The sequence below is a fragment of the Malus sylvestris genome, chromosome 12 (genome assembly GCF_916048215.2).
Source record: "Malus sylvestris chromosome 12, drMalSylv7.2, whole genome shotgun sequence".
Classification (NCBI taxonomy): domain Eukaryota; kingdom Viridiplantae; phylum Streptophyta; class Magnoliopsida; order Rosales; family Rosaceae; genus Malus; species Malus sylvestris.
The window spans coordinates 9,701,026-9,723,153 of NC_062271.1; the positions used below are offsets into that span (position 1 = coordinate 9,701,026).

Sequence of the window (22,128 nt, forward strand, 5' to 3'; positions counted from 1 at the left end):
AACGCACGCTCGTTATATCCCATAAATGCTTAAAACACTGTAAATACACTTGACACCAAATAACCATTTGATCATTTGAGAACACATTATTAATGTCTTAGAAGCGTATTATATGTGTTTATTTGCTTAAGCTCCAAACCGTGTCAAACGCACGCTCGTTTTATCCCACAAATGCTTAAAATAGTGCAAATACAATCCAAATACAAAATTAGTGTAATTTTGACACCAACTAAGCATTTGATCTATTGAAAACTCATTATTAATCTGTTAGTAGCATATTATATGTGTTTATTTGCTTTAACTCCAAAGCGTGTCAAACGCACGCTCATTTTATCCCACGAATGCTTAAAACAATGCAAATACACTCCAAATACAAAAATAGTGTATTTTTTACACCAAAGAAGCTTTTGATCATTTGAGAACACATTATTAATGTCTTACTAGCATATTATATGTTTTTATTTGCATAAGTTCGAAAGCTTGACAAATGCGCGTTCGTTATATCCCACGAATACTTTAGGAACTGACAGATTAGAAATCTTACGTACGGATCTTCCCGGATGGGTTTTCTAAATTTGTAAATCTAAATGTCAGCCGCCACTTATTATTGGCAATTGGCGGAGATCTGACCGTTGAATCGTTTCGAAACTTTAGGATGTTGTTCTAGAAGCTTATTGAAACTCTTGGGAAGTTACGCATCGAAAATCCGAGGTGCGGATCTTCCGTATCAAATTAATTTTGATTGTGGATCCTACCATCGATCTTTGACCGACGGTTGACTTTTGATCAATGGGTTACAAATCATCCTAAAGCGTCCTTGGGGATCTGTTTTATGTAAGTTATGTGTTCTATCGATAAGAATTCTGAGATGTGATTTGATATTTGTTCTAGGCGACGATCGTTCGTGGGGCCTCGATATTCGTGCTAGGGAGTTGTAGCATAAACTTCAGGTGAGTGGGTCTTTTCCTTTTTATAGTATATATATGTGATTGATAGTTTCCATTTATGCTTTTGAAAAAGAATTTCTTACGTACGCCTGGATTAGACTAAAGTTTATAATAATTAGTGAAATGACGGAATTTATGAAATATGCTACATCCTACGGGATACATAGGTATGCTTATGATCTTTGATGCCATAATTATATCTATGACTATTAATGTTAGTATGTTGATTAGAACTATCGAATCACTGTGGCATGCTTATATTTATGTAGTATGCTCATCATTGCTGCACCCCAATGTTAGTGCTCGCCCAGGGCTAGGGTCAGTCTTTCACGTGTATGTTCACCTCTGCACCGCACGCTCGCCTTGGATCCAAGTAGGTTTAAGTCATGTCGTACATGTTGCATTAGGCAACTCCGACTCGTAGGTAACCGCGAATAGCATCAGTCTTCACGTGATTGTAGCATTAGAGCGTATATTATGATTACACCCAGTCTTGTCGTACAGGTTGCATTAGGTAACTCTAACTCGTGTGCTAGCATAGATTGATGAGCATCAGTTCAATCGTACAGGTCGTATTAGGCGACTCCAACTTGTGTGCTAGCATAGATTTGAGGACCTAATTTTACTTATATTACTGTTGAGATTTTGTGATTTTGGATATCCTGCCCTTAGTTACGAGATATTGTGCCGTGATGAATTCTTGAGATTTTGTAGGCTACGGTAAGTATTTTTATACTATACGTAGTATGTATATTTTGGAAACTATACTTGTTTTACGGCGAAGAGTTATAACGCTTTCAAAACTGTTTTTATAAAACTTTATTTATAGGCCTACTCACCCTTGTTTTTCGCCCCTACAGGTTTTAATAGCTGAGCTTTCTTATCGACGATGATTCGTGGCAAATCTTGGTATTGGAGATTACCTTCGATGGTATGATTCTCAATCCACTCTACTGTACTTTACTTATGCTCTGACATCACATGTGAAATAGGTTCATTCTCGCTCACAGCGCACTCTTACATTTAGGCACTTTTCAGTTTAAATTTATTCACATTTTCCACATCACTATACTTTATGGCTTCATCACCTTCCAAGTGTCGGCCAGCACAACTCGATTCAAAGTCCTAGTAGACATTCCGGGTCGGGGTGTGTCAATGAGTATTCATCGCGCAAAGTTTTTAAAAATAACAAAATAATAATAATTTTATTTTACAATTTAAAATATAAAGTAGGTGACGAAATGTTGATTCGTGAGCCAAGAAAATAATAAAAATAAAGAAAATAATTTAGGTTAACAATATAAAATATAAAATTAAATAAAAATAAAATAAATAGGGTTTAGGCGACGAAATATTAATATTCATTGAGCAAAATTTAAAAAATAAAAAATAAAAACAAAGAAAATAATTTATTTTACAATTTAAAATAAAAAATTAAATAAAAAAGAAAATAAATTGGGTTGAGGCGACGAAATATTTGGATTTCGTCGCGTAAAGTTTTTAAAAAATATATTTTTTATTTATTTTTTAAACATATTGTGCGACGAAGTCTAAAATTTTGTCGGGCAAAGTCACTTTGTGCGACAATGTGTGCTTCGTCGCGTAAGGGGTTTTTTTTCTAGTGGATGCTTTTAAATTTTTAATGTTTTAAAATAAAAATAAGGGAATTTATTAATTATCATGTACCTTAAAAAACCATTTCATCACACATAATTATGTCTTAAAAATCATATATTATTCATTAAAATAGACAAGTAGTGGATCTTCCTAGTAGTTTAGGGCCTTCCTTAATCCATTGCATTACAAGCTCAAATCCTTTCTCTCTCCTTAGTGTAGATTAGTGTAGATTATCGTTTGTAAAAAAATTAAAAAAAAACATTGAAATGTTGAGTCTTGTTTTATTCTACTATTAATCTTTGATATCTTTATTTAGTGTCGGGTTTAAAAGTTTCTAAAACAATAAACCCAGCAGTCGAGGGTATTAATTTACCCCTCCCTATTTTATTTTTGTTTATTTTGTATTTATATATATACTAACAATTGCTCACATACAATGTATGTATTGAGCAGTTGGGAGGAATTCTTACAGAGAAAAGGATGCGACGATAGTGAGGTTGTGAGAGTTTTTAATGTGTTAGTAACTTATTTGGCAGTCTGGTATAAATACCCCAATTATTAAGTTAATAATTAGTAAAAAAATGAAATAATTGGAAGAAAAAAATGGGACAGAGATGAAGTTTTTAAAAAGGGTTCATAAATGACATTGTTTAAAGGAGAAATTAGGTTCTCATCTCTCCTTTTGCTATTCCATTGATTAAAACCTTATTACTTTTCAATTTTTTATCAAGGTCCTTGGGTATTAATAATATCATTAATTATTTTAATAATAAAATATTTTTATTTTTAAATATATTCATTTAGTGTTAAAAATGTTACAATTAGTATATTTATATTTATGGCTAAATTTTTTGTCATATATTTTTATTTTTAGTTTGTGCCTATTCTTAATTTGCAAACCTTTTTTAATTTGTACCAATTTTCTTTTCAATTTTAATTTGTACCCATATATTAATTTCTGTCACAGCCCGTCCCGGGATTTTATCTATCAAGGACGTGAAATGACGGGATTACCCTTAGCGGTTGCCAAGGTATGTGTGTGTGACATATTATTGGACTAAATACATACATAATTCCTAAGTTTTTGGAAAATTTATTAAGTTGGATTAAAATTGGGTTGTAAAATTTTGTGGTTAGGGATTGAAGTTGTGAATTGTTTTGGGTGGATCACACAACACACACATGGGACAACCCTCTCATTTCCCCCGTGCCTTCTCTCTCTCTCCTCTCCGTCTCAGTCTTTCTCTCTCTCTCTCTTCCTTCGAAACCGTACGGACCAAAGCACCAAATCCCTCAAAACTTCATGGATCGAAGTGGAAATTAGCACCATTGTGTTCGTGAGTGCCCTACGAACCCAAAGATACAATTTTCAGGTAAGAAACCCTTCGTTTTCTCGTTGAAAACTCAAGGTCCAAGTTTGGCACTATTCATGAACTTTGTATTGATTGATTTTTAGCACAATCCAAGCTCACAATGAGCTTAGTGAGGTTCTAAGGAAGCTCGGGGACGTTCGTTTGGAAGTTTTGGACGTCGGGATCACTGCGTTCGAAGGTGGCCGGTTTTGGGTGAAATTTCCTGACGTGATTTTGAAGGTTTTGGAAGTTTTTAAAGGTATAGATTCCTTCCCCTCTTAATTTAGAGCTCGTAGGTGAAAATTTCATGAAAAATGGTGAAGAAATGAGTGAGAACGGACGAGTTGCAAGTTTCCGGTGCCGGCAGCACTGTGCCGACGACGCGAGGAAGAAAAAGACGCGCGTGGGGTCGCGTAGGTCCGTGCCACCCACAGCGCGTGGGGGCACGTGACAAGCCCAAAAATTATTTTAAAAATATGTCGACGTCCGTGACGTCGAGTAGGTTACTGTGGTATATTTATTTACCCAAATTGAGCACCGTATGAGAAGATATTACGAATTGTTGGTGATGTGCTTTAAATAACGTTTTTATAGTTGTTTCGCATATAGGTGACACCTATCCCAAGGACGAGCGAATCCAGGGATGTCACGGGGGTTACGACCCTTCGACTTATCAGTGAGTGGGCAATATTTTTTCTGTATTTACCTATATGCTATCGATTTTCCCAGAAATTTGATTTAAATGAAAATAGGTTTTTAAAATGCCATGCATGCATATTATGAATTATATGAATGGATAATTGATGCATATATATGTGAAATGGTGTTGTGGACGCACAGGTGAGTATCAGGTGAGTTCTACGTTATTTATGTGAATCATTGATGATGTGATTGTGTTGAGAGCTTATAACCTGCACCCCTGGTATTAGTGCTTATAGTATTCACCGTACCGTACGCTCACCTTGGATCCAAGTAGGTGCATGTCGTACAGACCATGAGAGGGTTCTGACATGCTAGTCGTATAGATCACTGAGGTGATTCCGACTGGTAGGTGACTTTAGATTATGTGCACAGATGATTGATGAGAGAAGCACTAGAGCATATTCTTACACCATTCTTGTCGTACAGACTACTTCAGGTAGTTCCGACTTATGTGTAGTGTAGTGCCATACAGGTCACTGTGGTGGCTTCGGCAGTGCCGTACAGGTCACAGTTTGTGACTCCGGCTGGTTTGGATGTTGAGCTTTATAATTAACCGTACAGGACCAACTTCAGGGTCTCCGGTTGATTTATTATATCACCTGTTATATTGATGCATCCATATTCTGTTTTGACATTATGGCATGGCATGATTTCTGAATTTTGATAAAGAATGATGATTTGAGATATATTGAGGATTTTTATACTATTATGTTATTTTCTGGGAAAAGTATACAGGTTTTACAGTGAGGGGTTAGAATTGTTTTTGGTGAAATGTTTTTGAAAAGCTTTGGTTTTACTGACCCACTCAATCTTGTTTTTCGCCCCTCCAGGTTCTAGTTAGCAGCGTTGGTAGCCCACGAGGATTTCCACGGAGTTCTGACAGACTTCTTGAATGTAGAACTCACCTGCGGGTGTTGTATTTTAGTTATGGTCCTACTTGACTGCAACTAGTGTTTATGCTCTGTTTATGTGTGTGTTCACACCTTAATTCACTTTAGTCTGCTAGTTGGGTAATATTTGCTAGTAATTGGTTATTTCCTTCGTAATTCTCTTATCTTCTGCTTCCGCACCGCACTTATGGTTACGTCACGCTCACGTGACGGCCAGCACGCCTTGATTCTAGGATAGGGGTGTGTCAATTTCTTTTTGTGCCCATATTTTTTTACACACCCTGACCTGGAAAGGTCGAAGCATGCTGGCCGTCACCGTGAGGTGACGTAACCATAAGGGTAAGTGATGCAAAAAGTGAATAAAATTAAAACTAATTAGAACTAAACAGTGAAAGAGTGCGCAGTTCGTGGGTTGAACCCACTACAATTATTCAGAGTGTGATAGACAGTGAGATTACGAAAGAGTAGTCAAAGCAACCAAAGTATACTTATTACATAATAGTGATAAGTTCGTACATCTAAACAGAAGGAAATATCAGAACTGCCGTGATTCCTCGAGTGCCACCGAGAGTACAGCTATCTAGGTCCTGGAAGGGCGAAAAACAAAGTTGAGTGGGTCAAAACAATGCTTATAAGAAAACCTTTATCTTTGAATATACTAACCCCTCGCCGTAAAACAAGTATAGTTTCCTCAAAACATACTACGTAAGTATGAAATCTAGTATATCAGCCATATAACCAGAAATATGCCAAGTAAATGATGTATCATATGCCACAATAATAATCATGTGATAATCAATATAACTAAGTGCTCATCCATCTAAGCTGACACACAAGTTCGAACAGATGGTTTCTGACACGAACATGACTGGGTGTAATCAATATGCTCTAGTACTACAATCACGTGAAAACTGGTGCAAAAGCACATCACATACAAGTCGGATCGCCTAATGCAATCTACCCGACAAGACTGGCACCTAAACTTGGATCCAAGGTGAGCGAACGGTGCGGATGTGAACATACACGTGAAGGACTGGCCCTGGCCCTGAGGCGAGTACTAACACCGAGTGCAGCAAGATGAGCATGTACACAAGTACGTATGAATGCCATGACAGTAATATCACAATCATATAGCAGCATTTATCACAATTTATATCACAATAATGATACTAGGAAAAATAGGCGTAAAAGTGAAGTAAATACGCATTTATGGAAACTATAAATATATATAGGTATAAAACAACTGCCCACTCACAAGTACGTCGCTGGGTCGTAGCCCCCGAGCCTAGCTTGGCCTCGAAAATCCTCGGAATAAGTTTCCCCTATATGTGAAATAACTAAATAACATTAATTAAAGCACATAACGGAAACCTAAATAAAATCCCCATAGTTTGCTCAAATTTAAGGTATAAATATATGAAATCGATCTACTCGATGACACGAACGCACACACGTCAACCACGCGCCGGCCGGAGGCCGGACGCACCCCCACGCGCCGCCTAAAGGTTCGGTCCACGCACGCCCACGCGCCCCCGCGAGTACACTGTACTCGCCTTCTTCGCGAAAATCTGCAGTTTTGCAGATTTTTGGCCCAATTTCCAGAGCCCATAACGAGCTCGATTCTCAACCAAATTCACTTCTACAAAATCCAAATTAAATCTAGAAATGTGATCTACAGATCCCTATTTACAGAAAGTTCGAATAAAATCCATGTTGTTCAGAAATTTGGTCTGAAAGTGGCCAAACGACGACGGCTAAAATTTTCCAGAAAACTAAAATTTTCTTCCTAACTTCCAGAGTTGATTTCTCACTCGTTACTTAGCCAAACTCAGTGATTCAAAAGCCATTTTGAATTTAGGAATGTGGAGAACAAGTTTGTACCTAGAAGAAGTCCAATTGTGGTCGAGGTTGACCAGAAAAATGGTTTGAAAGTGACTAAATGGCCACGGTTCTTGTACGAAAAACTTCGGGTTCTCCTTCTTCTCGAGTTTCTGGGTAAAACCACACGTTCAAAACACAAACAAAGGATCAATAACAACCCATAGAAGTGAAATGAAGGTTCTAAGGGTTTCTTAAGGCTTACCTTAGCCATGCATGGCTTGAAAACCGTAGTATCGAACTCGCCAAGTCGGACCTTCTGAGTTGGACGTTCAAAACTCAGTCAACACGTGAACCAGGGGTATGGTCATGATTGTGGGGCTGAGATAAGCATGATGATGTAGTTTGTTTGTTCGATCTATGAGCTTTGGAGCTCACTCATGGAGTTGCAGAGGGAGAGAGAGGAAGAAGATAGAGGTTTTCAAATTTTCTTTGCTTTTTCTAATAGAGGGGGGACAAAACATACAGAAAAGATGGGATGGAATAGCTGAAAGTGGAGTGATGCAGAGAGTGCACGGGATGGGTTTAAAAGGAATCCAAGGGATAGATTTCTAGATTTCCTACAGTAAAAGGAAATCGAAATCTATTCGAAGTAGATATTTTTACACTTTAAAATCTACGTCTACTCGTACTAGTGTGTACAATTTAAATGCGATAGCGAGAAATAAAAAGGAAAGCGATAAGAATAAGTCCACGTCACTTGCCAATAAAGGCATAATCGTCAATACACATACTCGGGGAGAAATTACATAGGAAAATTAGGGACGGGTCGTCACATTTTTTAAAGTTTTATTTGTATTTGTGCCCATGTATTTACCATCACGTGACATTGTATAATTAATCAATGATAGAAAAATTACATATGTTATATTTATGTTTTATGGCTAAACTTTGTATTATATATTTATATTTTTAGTTTGTACCCACTTTTAATTTGCAACTTTTAAAAAAAAAATGTAGTATTTTCTTTTTAGTTTTAATTGTACCCATGGATTAATTTCTTTTTGCGCCCATATTTTTAAAATTTTCATTTGTACTCATAATCTTTTAATCTTTTATTCGTACCCTAATCTATTTATAATGTACCCATTCTTCTTTATTAATGTACAACTTTGTTATATGTGAAATGTACCATTTTTTTTTTTTGTAAAATGTACCATTTTTTTTAACACTATGGATACATTCTTTTGCCATTTATTATTTCTTATTGTTATGTTTGAATTTTTTTTTTTTTTTTTTTTTTTTGTAGCCATTTCTAAAAGTATTATAATGAGGGAATTTTAAATTTATAGGATTATAAATCTCATAAAATATCAAACAATTAATGTCAAAACTATAAAAATATAAATATTAATAGTAAAATAATGAGGTGTAAAAAGTCAAGGGACTTTGATCAAACTTTGAATACCATTAAGGTTTTAGTCAAATAATGTTAGGGATTAGGAACCGCATCCAAAGCATCCCTTGTTTAAAATACCATAATAATCTAACCAATAAAATAAAACTCTATTACAGAAAGAAAACCTAGACTTTCAAAAATAATCACCATAGGGATTCCCAAGGCCACTGGAAAAATCTCCGTCGAACCACAATTCCTGCTCCTCCTTGCTACTCCAAGGAGTCCAACCCCACTGACTCAGTCCAAGTTCTAATTCCATATTCTCTTCACTGTTGTTGGTTGTCGGCTGTGGCGGTGGTTCAGTAGCAGTTTTCCCTTGATCAGCATTTTGATTAGGTTGAGTAAAACCAGTCTTCTTTGCACCTACCTCCTCCTCCACCTCCACCTCCACCTCTTTTTTCACTTCCTCTTTCTCGTCTTCGGTTTTCACCTCTTTCTTCAGGCGGTGTTCTTTTACCTCATCGTCCTTCGTCATCTGCAGCTCTGTATCCATTTGTCTCGTCAAAACTTGTTGGCCATAGTTCACTCCATCACCATTCATCACTCTTCTTTTTTCTGAGTTGCCTTGCTCGTCATTTTTGCATCTTCTTTTCGTCTGCTGATTTCCTTCCCTGATAGAGGCTGAGGTCGCTATTTGCTTCTTCATTTTCCTAGCGCAAGAGAGAGAGAGAGAGCAGTGTATGAATGAATCTAGCTACTTAGCCTCTCTGATCAAGGCGTGAAACGGATTGCACTCTTATAATTGCTTGATTTCTCAAATTTTAAATGGTGGCCACGTGGACTCCCTCCATGCAAAATTTTGGGCCCACACAATTAACTTGCAAGCATAGAGAGACTGAAATAATTGAGTAATGCTAGAGAAACTAAATTTTTTGATCAAAATTTGTAAACCAAATAATGTGGATATTGATGATTGAATTATTACTTAAATATTGATTACCATGCTTATTTTCTATTAGTGATAAATCATATGGCTTGCAAATTTGGTTTAAAAATTTGGTCTTCATAACATTATCTGAAATAATTTGATATGAACCACCACGAGGTGGCATAGTGGTTGGGGACAAATTATAGACCCGTACTCCACACGACACTCTTGAGTTCGATTCCTGACGTTGGTGAATCACACGATAATGGGCAGGGGAGGCTGAAATATCTCTGTGAATCTTTCCCGCCCCTGATAAGGTAGACTACTGTAGCGAAGCCACTATCTGGTCCCCTTTTTTTAAAAATGAAAAAAAAAACATTGATATGGAAGTATTTCATGTCTGTAACTTCTTGTTTTCGGTTTATTTGGATTTTACTGGAAGGTGTTATTTTATTCACGTTTTTTTTTTCTTCTTTCTTGATTACCATGCTTTATTTTTTATTGATGACACATCATTTGATTTGCAAATCTGGTTTAAAAATTTGGTCTCCACAACATTATCCGAAATAATAAGATATGAATCGTCAAGGGGTAGCCCAATTGTTGGGGACAAATTATAGGCTCATACTCCACAAGGTACTTCCTGAGTTCAATTCCTACCGCTGGTAAATTACACGATAGTGGCCAAGGGAGGGTTAAATACCTCTGTAAATCTTCTTGGCCCTTAAAAGGTGGATTGCTGTAATGAAGCCACCAGCTGGTCCTCTTTTTAAAATTTAAAAAATACATATTTTGATATGGAAGTATTTCGTGTTTATAAATCCTTATTTTCAGTTTATTTGGATTTTACTAAAAGGCGTTACTTTATTCACGTTTCTTTTTCTTCTTTCTTGATTACCGTGCTTATTTTCTATTGGTGACATATAATTTGGTTTGCAAATATTGTTTAAAAATTTGGTCTCTATAGCATTATCCAAAATAATTTGATATGAACCACCATGGGGTGACTCAGTGGTTATGGACGAATTATAAACCCGTACTCCACACAACACTTCCTGAGTTTGATTCCTAGCGCTGGTGAATCACACGATAATGCCCAGAAGAGGCTAAAATACCTCTATGAATCTTCTCGACCCCAAAAAAGATGGACTGATGTAACGTAGCCACTAGCTGGTCCTCTTTTTAAAATTAAAAACAATATATTATGATATGGAAGTATTTCATGTTTATAACTCCTTGTTTTCAGTTTATTTGGATTTTACTAAAAGACATTATTTTATTCATGTTTCTTTTTCTTCTTTCTTGATTATCGTGCTTATTTTCTATTGGTGACACATCATTTGGTTTGCAAATTTGGTTTAAAAACTTGGTTTACATAGCATTATCTAAAATAATTTGGTATGAACCACCACGGGGTGACCCAGTGGTTGGGGACATATTATAGGCCCATACTCCACACGACATTGCCTGAGTTTGATTCCTAATGTTGGTGAATGACACGATGATGGCCAGGGGAAGCTGAAATGCCTCTGTGAATCTTCTCAGTCCTTGAAAATGTGAACTGCCATAGCGAAGCTATCAGCTAATTTTTTTTTAAATTAAAAAAATAATAATTTGATATGAAAATATTTCGTGTTTGTAACTCCTTGTTTTCGGTTTATTTGGATTTTACTGAAGGGCGTTATTTTGTTCACGTTTTTTCTTCTTCTTTCTTTTTGTTATTTTTTGTAGCTTTGATGAAAACCGGGTTGGCCTCTCTCTTCTGTGGACGTTTTGCATGCAGGCACACCACGTATGCACACTGAAATTATTTTTGGAGGATTTTCTGTTTTACATTTCACAGAAAATAGACGACTAAAGAATAGTTTATTCCAGGTAGTAAATTATATAAAATGATGAATATTATATAGTATGTAACATATTATTATGCAAACTGAATAAAAAACGAGGATTCCACTATCAAATCTCTATAGATACCACGTTCTTTGATAAGATGACAATAAAGGCTCGTTTTAAGAAATGTTTAAAATTACATAAATTGTTTTTCAGAAAAATGTTTTTAGGTTCTAAAAGTACTTGAAGGGCTTCTTACATGACATATAACTGATGTTTCTTGTATGAAGCATTTCAAGTGTTTTTATAGAATTAACTTGCATTTTTACTAAGATTGGTTTCAAAAACTTTCTTTTTTAAAAAACGCTTTCAGCCATTTAAAAGTACTTCCTAAACGAGTCTTAATTATAATTGACAGGAGTTTCTGTTAATTACTTATAATTAATGGGATTATTTTCCTTTAAAATTGACTAGCAAAAGTACCCACGTAATGTTGCGGGTGTTTACATGTTTTGAAAATATATACATACAGGAAACAAAGGTTGTAGAAGCCAAATACACACACACACACACATAAGTCAATAATTATTTAAAAATTTGACAATATTCAATTGCTCATTATTCAAAAGATAATTTTTATATAAACAAAGTTGAAATATCAATCAAATAAAACGTCTAAAATCAAATACAAATTTGTTAATCGTGCCTAGCGCATAATTGAAAAAACACATCTCGGTCGAGCATAGGCATGTGCGAAGAGGCTAGTTCAGTTAAATTCTCCTATGTTTGACTATAGCGCCATATAAACAAACTCATAAGGTTTACATTCTTATAATCAAGTAACAAGTAAAATTACAAGCTTGCAAAAACCGAGAAAAAGTGGAAATTAAGATTTAGAAATACCCTCAAACATACTGCTCACCTGAGAAAAAAAAAATTACCTTGCATTAAACATTATAAATGTAAAGAAGTAATATTACGGAAACTAAATTTATAAACAAAATTTTTGTAAACTAAAAACCATATTACCTATTTCTTCAGTTTGCTTAATTTATTGTGGCACTTCAGCAACTCCACTTGAGACCTTATTTATTCTCTTCAACAATCTTTCCTTCAAAGAACAGAAAGTCCTTATTACAAACCGAGCAACACACACATAAAAAGCTGAAAAACAATTGAAATCCCAATAAAGATTCTAATTAAAACTTGGCAATATCGTAACAAGTAGTCAGTATAAAAAAATAAAAAATAAGAAAATGACAAAAATGACCTCTCCATGGACTCGGAGTGTCCACATATCTGCTAGCTTGGGGGATATAACTTAATACCTGAGGTTGAAATTGAGCACCTGGATTGGTTCGGATTCCGGCCAAACCACATAGGGCAGAAATTTGGGATCCGAATTTTAGTTGGATATTTGGGATCCGTCTGTGTAAGTTTATCTTACATTGCCGATCTCAAGCCCGGATAAAGGAGGAGGGGGAAGGCGTCAGGTAGTCGACAGCCGGCACTTCTAGGTTACGTACTATTCTTATGAAAATGAATCCAGAACGAAATCGCGCTAAAGCTAGGGCGTCACCCGTAAGTGGCACGTTGTGTGGCCCGAGCACAGTGATAAGTGAGCAAGGGTCGCTGTATCTCCATCGGCACCCGGATGCAGTGTTCAATGAGCAATGGGGCCATAGAAACTTCTTTTTGTACGACTCCACTCAAAGTTGTTTGGAAGCACATGCTCCTATCAACTTTACACAGGACACACAAAGGGAGTACTTTGATCTTATTAGACGGGGGAGGGTAAAGAAGATAGGACAGAAGGGTAGAGTTCAAGAGAGTAGAATGTGTTTAGGAACGTGGAATATAGGAACCTTAACGGGAAAATCTATAAAAGTAGTGCAAGTTATGGTGAGGAGAATGATAAGTATTATGTGCCTACAAGAAACTAAGTGGGTTGGTCTTAAGGCAAAGGATCTAGAAAACTCAGGTTTTAAACTTTGATATTCAGGCACAAATAGAATGAGAAACGGTGTTGACATCATCGTGGACAAGACCTTGACACAAGATGTTGTAAATGTCAAGAGGGTAGGAGATAGAATTATGGCAATCAAGATTGTAATAGAACTAGAACTCATCAATGTGATTAGTGTGTACGCACCTCAAGTAGAGTTAGATATGAGTTTGAAGAAGAAATTTTGGGAAGATCTTGGAGACTTGGTGCAAGGAATTGCTCAGACAGAGAATGTATTTATATAAGGAGATTTAAATGGACACGTGGGCAAAGAGAAAGGCAACTATGGAGGTTTTCATGGTGGCCATGGTTTTGGGGAGCGAAACGAGGATGGGGAAGCCATCTTGGATTTTGCAATGGCATATAATCTCTTCTTAGCCAACACCTTCTTTAAGAAGAGAGAAGAACATGTGATCACCTACAAGAGTGGGTCGTCAAAAATACAAATAGATTTTATTCTAATGAGAAAGGGGGATCATATAACTTGTAAGGATTGCAAAATTATACCGGGAGAAAGCTTGGCTGATCAATACCGCTTGTTGGTGATGGATGTACATATCAAAAGAGAGAGGAAAAAAGAACAAAACCTGGAAGTGCCTAAGGACTAGATGGTGGAATCTAAAAGGAGAAAAACAAGTCATCTTCAAAGAGAAAGTAATCACCCAATGCGTGTGGGATAGAGAGGGGGAAGCTAGCCAAATGTGGGATTTCATGGCTAGTTGTATCCAAAAAGTAGCAAAAGAGGTATTAGGAGAGTCTAAGGGTTTTGCTCCACACCAAAAGGAATCTTGGTGGTGGAATGAGGAGGTACAAACAAAGGTGAAGGCTAAGAAGGAATGTTGCTAAGCTAGCGGCTTATGACAATATGTATAAGCAACTAGATACCAAAGAATGAGAGTTGGATATCTATAAACTAGCTAGAGCAAGGGAAAATAAGACAAGGGACCTAAACCAAGTGAGGTGCATCAAGGATGAGGATGAAAAGGTTCTTGCTACAGAGAACGCGGTCAAAGACAGATGGAGAGGTTATTTTCATAATCATTTCAATGAAGGACATGAAAGGAGTACTTCTTTGGGGGAGTTGAGTAACTCAGAAGAGTGTAGAAACTACTCATTTTACCGCCGAATCAGGAAGGAAGAAGTGGTTGTAGCTTTGAAAAAGATGAAGCTTAGAAAATCAGCAGGCCGAGATGATATACCAATCAACGTGTGGAAAATCTTGGGAGAGACGGGTATAGCATGTCTCACGGACCTTTTCAATAGGATTTTGAAAACGAAGAAGATGCCAAATGAGTGGCGAAAGAGCACTTTGGTGCCTATCTACAAGAATAAGGGCGACATACAAAATTGCATGAACTATAGGGGTATTAAGCTAATGAGTCATACAATGAAGCTCTGGGAGAGAGTCATCGAGCATAGATTGAGGCAAGAGACACGGGTTTCAGACAACCAATTAGGGTTCATGCCAGGGCGCTCAACCATGAAGACAATATATCTCTTACGAAGATTGATGGAAATATATAGAGATAGGAAAAAGGATTTACACATGGTTTTTATAGATTTGGAAAAAATGTATGATAGAGTCCCAAGAGACATTCTTTGGAGGATTTTAGAGAAGAAAGGAGTACGAGTAGCATATATCCAAGACATAAAGGATATGTATGATGGAGTAAAGACTACCGTAAGAACTCATGAAGGACAAACCGAAAGCTTCCCCATAGCTGTAGGGTTACACCAAGGCTTACCCTTAAGTCCTTACCTTTTTGCATTGGTAATGGATGAGTTAACAGCACATATTCAAGATGATATTCTTTGGTGTATGCTTTTCACAGACGATATAGTGTTAATAGATGAAACTCAGAAAGGGGTAAATGCGAAGCTTAACCTTTGAAAAGAAGTGTTGGAATCTAAAGGTCTTCGCCTAAGTCGATCAAAGACAGAATATATGGAGTGCAAGTTCAGTGCACATGGAGGCCCAAATGAGGTAAGGGTGAGGATCGGAGATCAGGAAGTGCCAAAGAGCGACCGCTTTCGCTACCTAGGATCTATCTTGCAAAAGAACGGGGAATTAGATAGAGACCTCAACCATAAAATACAAGTTGGATGGATGAAGTGGAATAGTGCATCTGGCGTGTTGTGTGACCGCCGTATGCCACTGAAGCTCAAGGGAAAATTTTATAGGACGGCAATAAGGCCGGCGATGCTGTATGGCACAGAATGTTGGGCGGTGAAGCATCACACGTACATAAAATGGGTGTAGCGGAGATGAGGATGCTTCATTGGATGCGTGGGCACACGAGAAATGATAAGATTAGGAATGAGGATATCTGAGGTAAAGTAGGAGTAGCTGAAATTGAAGGAAAGATGAGAGAAAATTGGTTACGGTGGTTTGGACATGTGCAAATAAGGCCTACTGACGCTCCAGTTAGAAGATGCGACTACGGGATAGAGGACCAGGGCCAAAGGGGTAGAGGAAGACATAAGAAAATTTTGAAAGTGACTCTAAGAAAAGACTTAGAGTACTTAGATCTAACAGAGGACATGACATAGAACCGCGCGTAATGGCGTTCTAGCATTCATATAGCCGACCCCACCTAGTGGGAAAATGCTTTGTTGTTGTTGTTGTTGTATATTAGTTGATCACATGATGTGCCAGTGAACGAGCACATACTTATTACATTAGTTATTGATAATTATCAAAAATCAATTAATCGTCAACTGCCAATCATCCGAATAATTAGTTAGGTAAGTGATTTTCACTCACTTTATCGCTCTGTACTTCTCCCCTTGTTTTTGCCGCTTTGATTCTCTTATGATTTATTCAATCACAAGGTAGAAAAAAGAGGAGTGCATGTGAAGAAAATGAGAGCGGAATAACACATACCATTAGATAGTGTAGTCACAAAATGTGGGAGTTAGACTCGGGTACATACGGCGACAATAAGCCAAACACTATCAGGTCATGCTAACAAACCCAGTATCATATTTGCATCCACTTGAGCAACTAGAGCCTACATTGGCTAACAAAAACGATCTAATTTAGCAAAATTTGTGCAAGAAATTTGCCGCCAGTGATGGGAGGAAAAATAGTAAAAAGAAGGGTAATCAGCAGCTTGGAAATAGCAGAAGAGAAGCATAGAGAATAGAATCAATGCACTCTTCAGAAACTCTGTTTTAAATCCAAATCACAACTCTCCCAACACAAGTCTACCTTGGACAATTGTTTTATTCTTGCAATGTTTTTATAATTAGCCTGCTCATAATATGAAAAACCCACAGAAGTGCTAATTTTAACTTCTCACACTTTCCCAGCAGCCATTGCTGGGGTTGCAAACCATACAAACAAATCATCTATCAACTTAAGCCCAAGATCGAATTCCAACGTTTTGCTTATGGTCAAATAAGAATGCTAACGTAGTATTTGAACAAAATAATCAACTAATGCCTTGACACAAAGTCTCATTGAGGGAGACAAATGAGACAGAATTCTCCTTCACACGACACGCCATTTTCAAATCTACAAAACAGAAAATAAGGGAGAACCGGGATTACCATTTTCTGCTACTCAATATTCTTGACTAGCACTCTGCACTCTCCATCTCACGACTGCAATTAGATATGATTGAAAGAAGCAGAAAAACGTCAAAACTTGTGCTACTTCCAAAGTAATCGGTGCAATGAATCAAGATTTACAACCGTAGCTACAATACAACACTTATCCTGATTCCTGCACATCAAACTTTTGCAATGTCAAATAATAAGTAACACTTCTCCCCCACCCTAAAAAAACACGAAATATGATACAATAAATTTGAGAGAAATCAACCAATTAATATATGACATAACCGAAAGGAATCACAAGGAAATGTTTAATCCCAGAATAAATCAGCTCTGAACTTCTAAAGACATAATCCCAGAATAAATCAGCTCTGAAGTTCTACTGAAAAAGATGTTTTGAAAGGGAAAAAGTTTCCAAAATGTAGATATTATTAAAGTCCCACATCGAAGGGGTTTAAATGGTATTACCCTACTCTAACTAATATCGAAGTTTTTTATGGTAAAACCCTACACCTGACGGATTGGGCAGGTGATTAAGTTGGGGATAGTATCGGTGTCGTTAGAGTGGGGCGGGCCTAGCAATCCAAAAATACAACATGGTATCAGAGTCTACGGTTCGGGCCCGTGCAAGCCAATGAGCTTGTGTGAAAGCCAACAAGCTTGTCACCCATAATGAAACAAGTCTAAACTCTTAATATAGAGACAATCATTGAGTTCCATTGAAAACAAGTGGGCCCAATGAGAGCCGACCCCTGAGTTTCAATTACCAACGTGAATCTTCCCGTGTAAACCACTAAATGAGGTTACACGTGAGAGGGAGTGTTAAAGTCTCACATCAGTGGGGTGAAGAAAACCAAAGGGGTTTAAATAGTAATACCCTACTCTAACTAATATCAAGGCCTTTTGTGGTAAAACCCCACACCTGACGGATTGGACATATGATTAAATTGGAGACAGTATCGGTGTCTTTAAAGTGGAGCGGACCCGGTGATCCAAAAAACCAACAGATATTGGTTTGGGACATCTATGGAGTATCCATCTGCTCTGCATAAATCATAAATACAAAAAAAATGGTATTTCAATTACTTGAAAGATTAATGATAGCATCCCAGAAACTAAACACTGAAGCTTGAGGCAACGGGAGACAGAGAGAGATGGGTTGTAGCAACCCAACATCCCCAACATCCCTATCATTTCTCAAACAGGCCCTTAATTAGGATAGGAAAATTGGTTGAGAGAGAGAGAGCGCGCTAGAATTTACTCATTATTTGATGTCTTGAGAGACTGAGAGGTTCGAAATGATTATACATGATTAATTTCCAAAAGCTGGGTGTTTTTTAATTTTGTTTATCAATACTGAATAATGGTGACCATTTCCCTTGTTTTTTGGTCAATAACCTAAAGCTTGGGCGAAAAGAAAATAAGAGCCCGTTTGTCCAAGATAAGAGCAGAACAGAAAAACAGCTGCTTCACATTAATCAGTATACATACATATTTATCTTTTGATTGTAAACCAGCATTTAATCCAATCCCATAAGAAAAAAAAATGGAAGATTATATAGTCGCAGCAACTGATTAGATTGTAGTTCAGGAGCAATACACCCTCATTTGCTACAAAAATCACCTCAGTAGGGTAGTGGATGTACAGCAGCATATCGCACTTTGAACCCCCAAAAAAGAAGAAGAAAAGGCTACACGAATTGCTCTCTGCTTTCCCAACTATAGTCTAAACATATCTTCCAGAACCAAATGTAAGTAAATCCGGAGAAAGAGAAGCAGGATCAAGTTCCCAGCAGTCTTTGAAAATGTTTGGAGCCTCATCACCCGAGAGCTTCCTAGAAGGTATTTGGTGTGAAGCCAACCTAACATCACTGGTTTCTAGCAACCTAACAGCATGAGACCCGATCTCCCTTCTCTTAAATACTGTCTTGAGCCCATCAACCTTCTCAAGATAACCTATACTCATACTGTACATCTCACTATAAGTTGTCAGAAACACAACTATGTCGTAACACCGCTTGTCTTTAACAGACCAGTTTCTTCCCTCTGCATCCAAAGCTGCTTCATTATAAAACGCCCACACTGACCCCTTCTTCGGATAAATATGATAAATCTCTCTTGCCACCCTTTCACAATCCACGAGATGAGAGAATATATTCAATGAATTAATTGAAGTCTTTCTGGAAACTTTAAACCTCCCACAAGACACATGGAATCCCATTTTCTCTGAAGAGGCAAGCCACTCATCACTATTATTCTGAAGATCCAACCAACTCATTTTCACCTCAAAAGGTTTGACAGAAACAACCTCATCAATCAAACCATAAAGCCTTGGCATTCCGTCATCATCATCGTATATAGCCCAAACCTGCCCTTTCTCAAAACTCCTCCCCACTCTATCCTTATCAAAATCATAAAAATCTGAATCCTCTACCACCATAATTTCCAGATCCCCACTCTTGGACCCCCTGCACTTCTCTATTGACGTGCCCTTACTTTTATCACTTTCTAAATCCTTCTTCTTTGAAGCAGCGCATCTCTCAACCTCTAAATTCTTACCCTTCTTTAAATTTTCATGCCTCAGCCTCTCCCTCTTCTCTTTCTTATCTCTTTCATCCTCCTTGTCCTTCATCTTCAACTTCCCCTCTCGGACCTTTTGCTTAATTTCTGCCAATGTCATCATTTCATCACCGGTTTTTGCCTTCTTTGGTTTAGACCTCTCCATCACCTCTCCAACACTACTCATTCTCCTCCTCAACCTCAAACTACTCAGTTCACCAGCATCACCACAGGTAACTTGACAATCCACATCCCCAGTAGCCCCTTCACCTTTCCTCTCCAAAACACCTCTCTTCCTTCTCCCAGCACTCACTTGACTGTCTAAATCTCCTGTACCTACTTCACCCTTCCTCTGCAACCCATCACTTTTCCTTCTCCCACCAGTACCACCATTTATTTCACCACTGTCACTCACTCTCCTCCCCAATCCTTCACTACTCATTCCCCCTTTTGATGCCAAACTCGCTTTCCTTAATCTCTCACTAGTCCTAATCTTGGCATTCTCACCACTTTCAACCTCCAGAGCCTTAAAGCTCTTCCTACAACTTGGGCAAACCAAATTATGCCCCAAATACCTCCTCTCAAACTGGTGCAAAAGCCGGCACGTCGAACAGGCAGTCCAAAAGGTGTCACTCTCCACCCCCATACTCGAACCTAAACCCCCAACACCACTTTCTTTTATCTTCTCATCCTGAATCCTAATCCTGAGTTTCATATCATACTCCTTCCTCCTAAGCTTGTCAGAAAGGAATCTAACGGCCTCGTTGACGAGTTTGAAAGCCTCTTCGGAACCGGCATGAGGATTCTTATCAGGGTGGAGAAGAAACGCGAACTTCTTGTAGTTCTTCTTAATGGTGTTGATGTGAGCAAAGGGCTCCACCTGCAAGACCTTGTACCAGTCGGGATTGGGGCTTTTGGAGGCCATATGGATGATCTTTAAGGCAGTGACCATGGAGGAGATACCTTCCATGCTTGGGCACAGGCGCTCGGCACGTTTTGCATATTTGAGGGCTGATTTGACGTTGGAGTCTTTGTATTTGGCCTCGGCTAGAGATTTCAGCCGCTGAGCTTCTTTCTCCAATTCTTCCATTTCCTTTATTTTCTGTAAAATTAGTTTGTCAGAGATTCCACAGAGAGAGAGCATATATATATATATATATATATATATGATAGATTAGACGCACAAATTAGTAATAACCAACCAACTCAAGCAGCTTGAACACAGTAGTATATTTGACCAGACATCAATGCCAGTTCGCGATCATGCTTTGTGTATGTATGTAAAGGTCAAATTAAAGATGAAGCTAAATTCAATTGCAAATAATCCCATGATCGGATATTCATTGATTCGTAGATTCTCCATAACCATTATACATCAGTAACTTGCTCGCTCACAAATAAAATGATGCAGAGTTCGATAACCACTTTCAAAAGAAACCATTTACTCCTTCAACACAAAACCTATTCAGAATAAAAACAAAAACAAACACCATGGATATGCGAAAGACTGATGTCAAACAAAAACATAGTGAGGCTCGAAATTTGCAGGATATCCAACACTCAACATATGATTAAGAAGTTGCAAAATCCAACTTCCTGAGAAAAGCATAGGAAAATGAAAAGAGAACAACAGTTTGTATCTTATGGTAAATGGTAGTAGTAACCAAACCAATCAATTAAGTGGGGTGCTAAGTTTCCAAGTTGGCCAAGTAACATAAATAAGTTAAAAGCCAAAAAAAATTAATTATTCCATGCCCCCCATTTCTTGGTTTTCTCAGCAGCCACATATTCATAGAGTTGAAGCTCATTGAACAGGCAACACAAAGCTGCAAGCTTTTTGATATATCATAGCAAAACAGACCAAAACACCAGTGACCCATATGAGAAATAAAGGTATATATGACGAAATTGAGGGGTAAAACAGCACATGAATCATAAAATTCACTCACAATTTGGTATGCTTAAACAAATTAGGACACAAAGTAGATTTAATCTAGAAACTGAAATCAAAACCGAACAACAAAATCATACCTTCTCTTTTATTAGGGCTTATCGAAATTGTGTGTAATTGGAGTGAAAAAAGTTGAGGGAATTCGGGTATGGTATTTTTGGGTCAGGGTTAGGGTCTGTGTATTGAGAGAAGGAGAAGAGAGTGAGAGAGACGACTGACGGAGTCTTTATTTATTTATTCTTAAAAGAGGGTGCGGTGGATAAAAGCCGCTTTTTCTAAAAGCTACGGGGCAGTGGCAGCAGATTTTAGCAGCAACGTCTGGGGGGGTTGCAGTTGCAGGTTTAAAAAGTTTTGGAATTCCTGTAATACCCTTATATGTTTTTGAAAATTACATGTAATCTCACTTTCCCGGTCGGAGACGCCGCCGCGAATGCTGCTTCTCTCTTCGTCGACTACCCTAAACCCTAAACCAGCACCACCACAACGACCCTTCTTTGTGTTAGTGTCCCAATAATCTGGGTTCAACCTTGACCTGCAGCAATGGTGGGATTGTACAGAGAAGAGAGCAA

At 37.7% G+C, this 22,128-nt stretch overlaps 2 protein-coding genes and 1 long non-coding RNA gene across 3 annotated transcripts in view; 1 reads left to right on the forward strand and 2 right to left on the reverse strand.

Annotated features, from left to right (window-relative positions):
- Nucleotides 1-22,128, forward strand: part of LOC126592769 (uncharacterized) — a 48,959-nt gene that overhangs the window by 9,341 nt on the left and 17,490 nt on the right. The window lies entirely within an intron of this gene.
- LOC126592774 (uncharacterized) lies at nt 6,010-7,626 on the reverse strand. The gene is made up of 3 exons (XR_007612800.1): nt 7,390-7,626; nt 6,764-6,830; nt 6,010-6,095 (listed from the first exon to the last, which is right to left on the reverse strand). It is a non-coding gene; the product is annotated as an uncharacterized LOC126592774 (long non-coding RNA).
- On the reverse strand, nt 18,500-22,121 carry LOC126592765 (uncharacterized). Its single transcript, XM_050258548.1, has 2 exons — nt 21,640-22,121; nt 18,500-20,710 (listed from the first exon to the last, which is right to left on the reverse strand). The coding sequence occupies exon 2, from the start codon at nt 20,696-20,698 to the stop codon at nt 18,776-18,778; it is 1,923 nt and encodes a 640-aa protein (XP_050114505.1). The 5' UTR covers nt 20,699-20,710; nt 21,640-22,121; the 3' UTR covers nt 18,500-18,775.

What these genes read in the sequence shown, in the direction of transcription:
- LOC126592765 (XM_050258548.1), bottom strand. Translation starts at nt 20,698, where the DNA reads ATGGAAGAATTGGAGAAAGAAGCTCAGCGGCTGAAATCTCTAGCCGAG.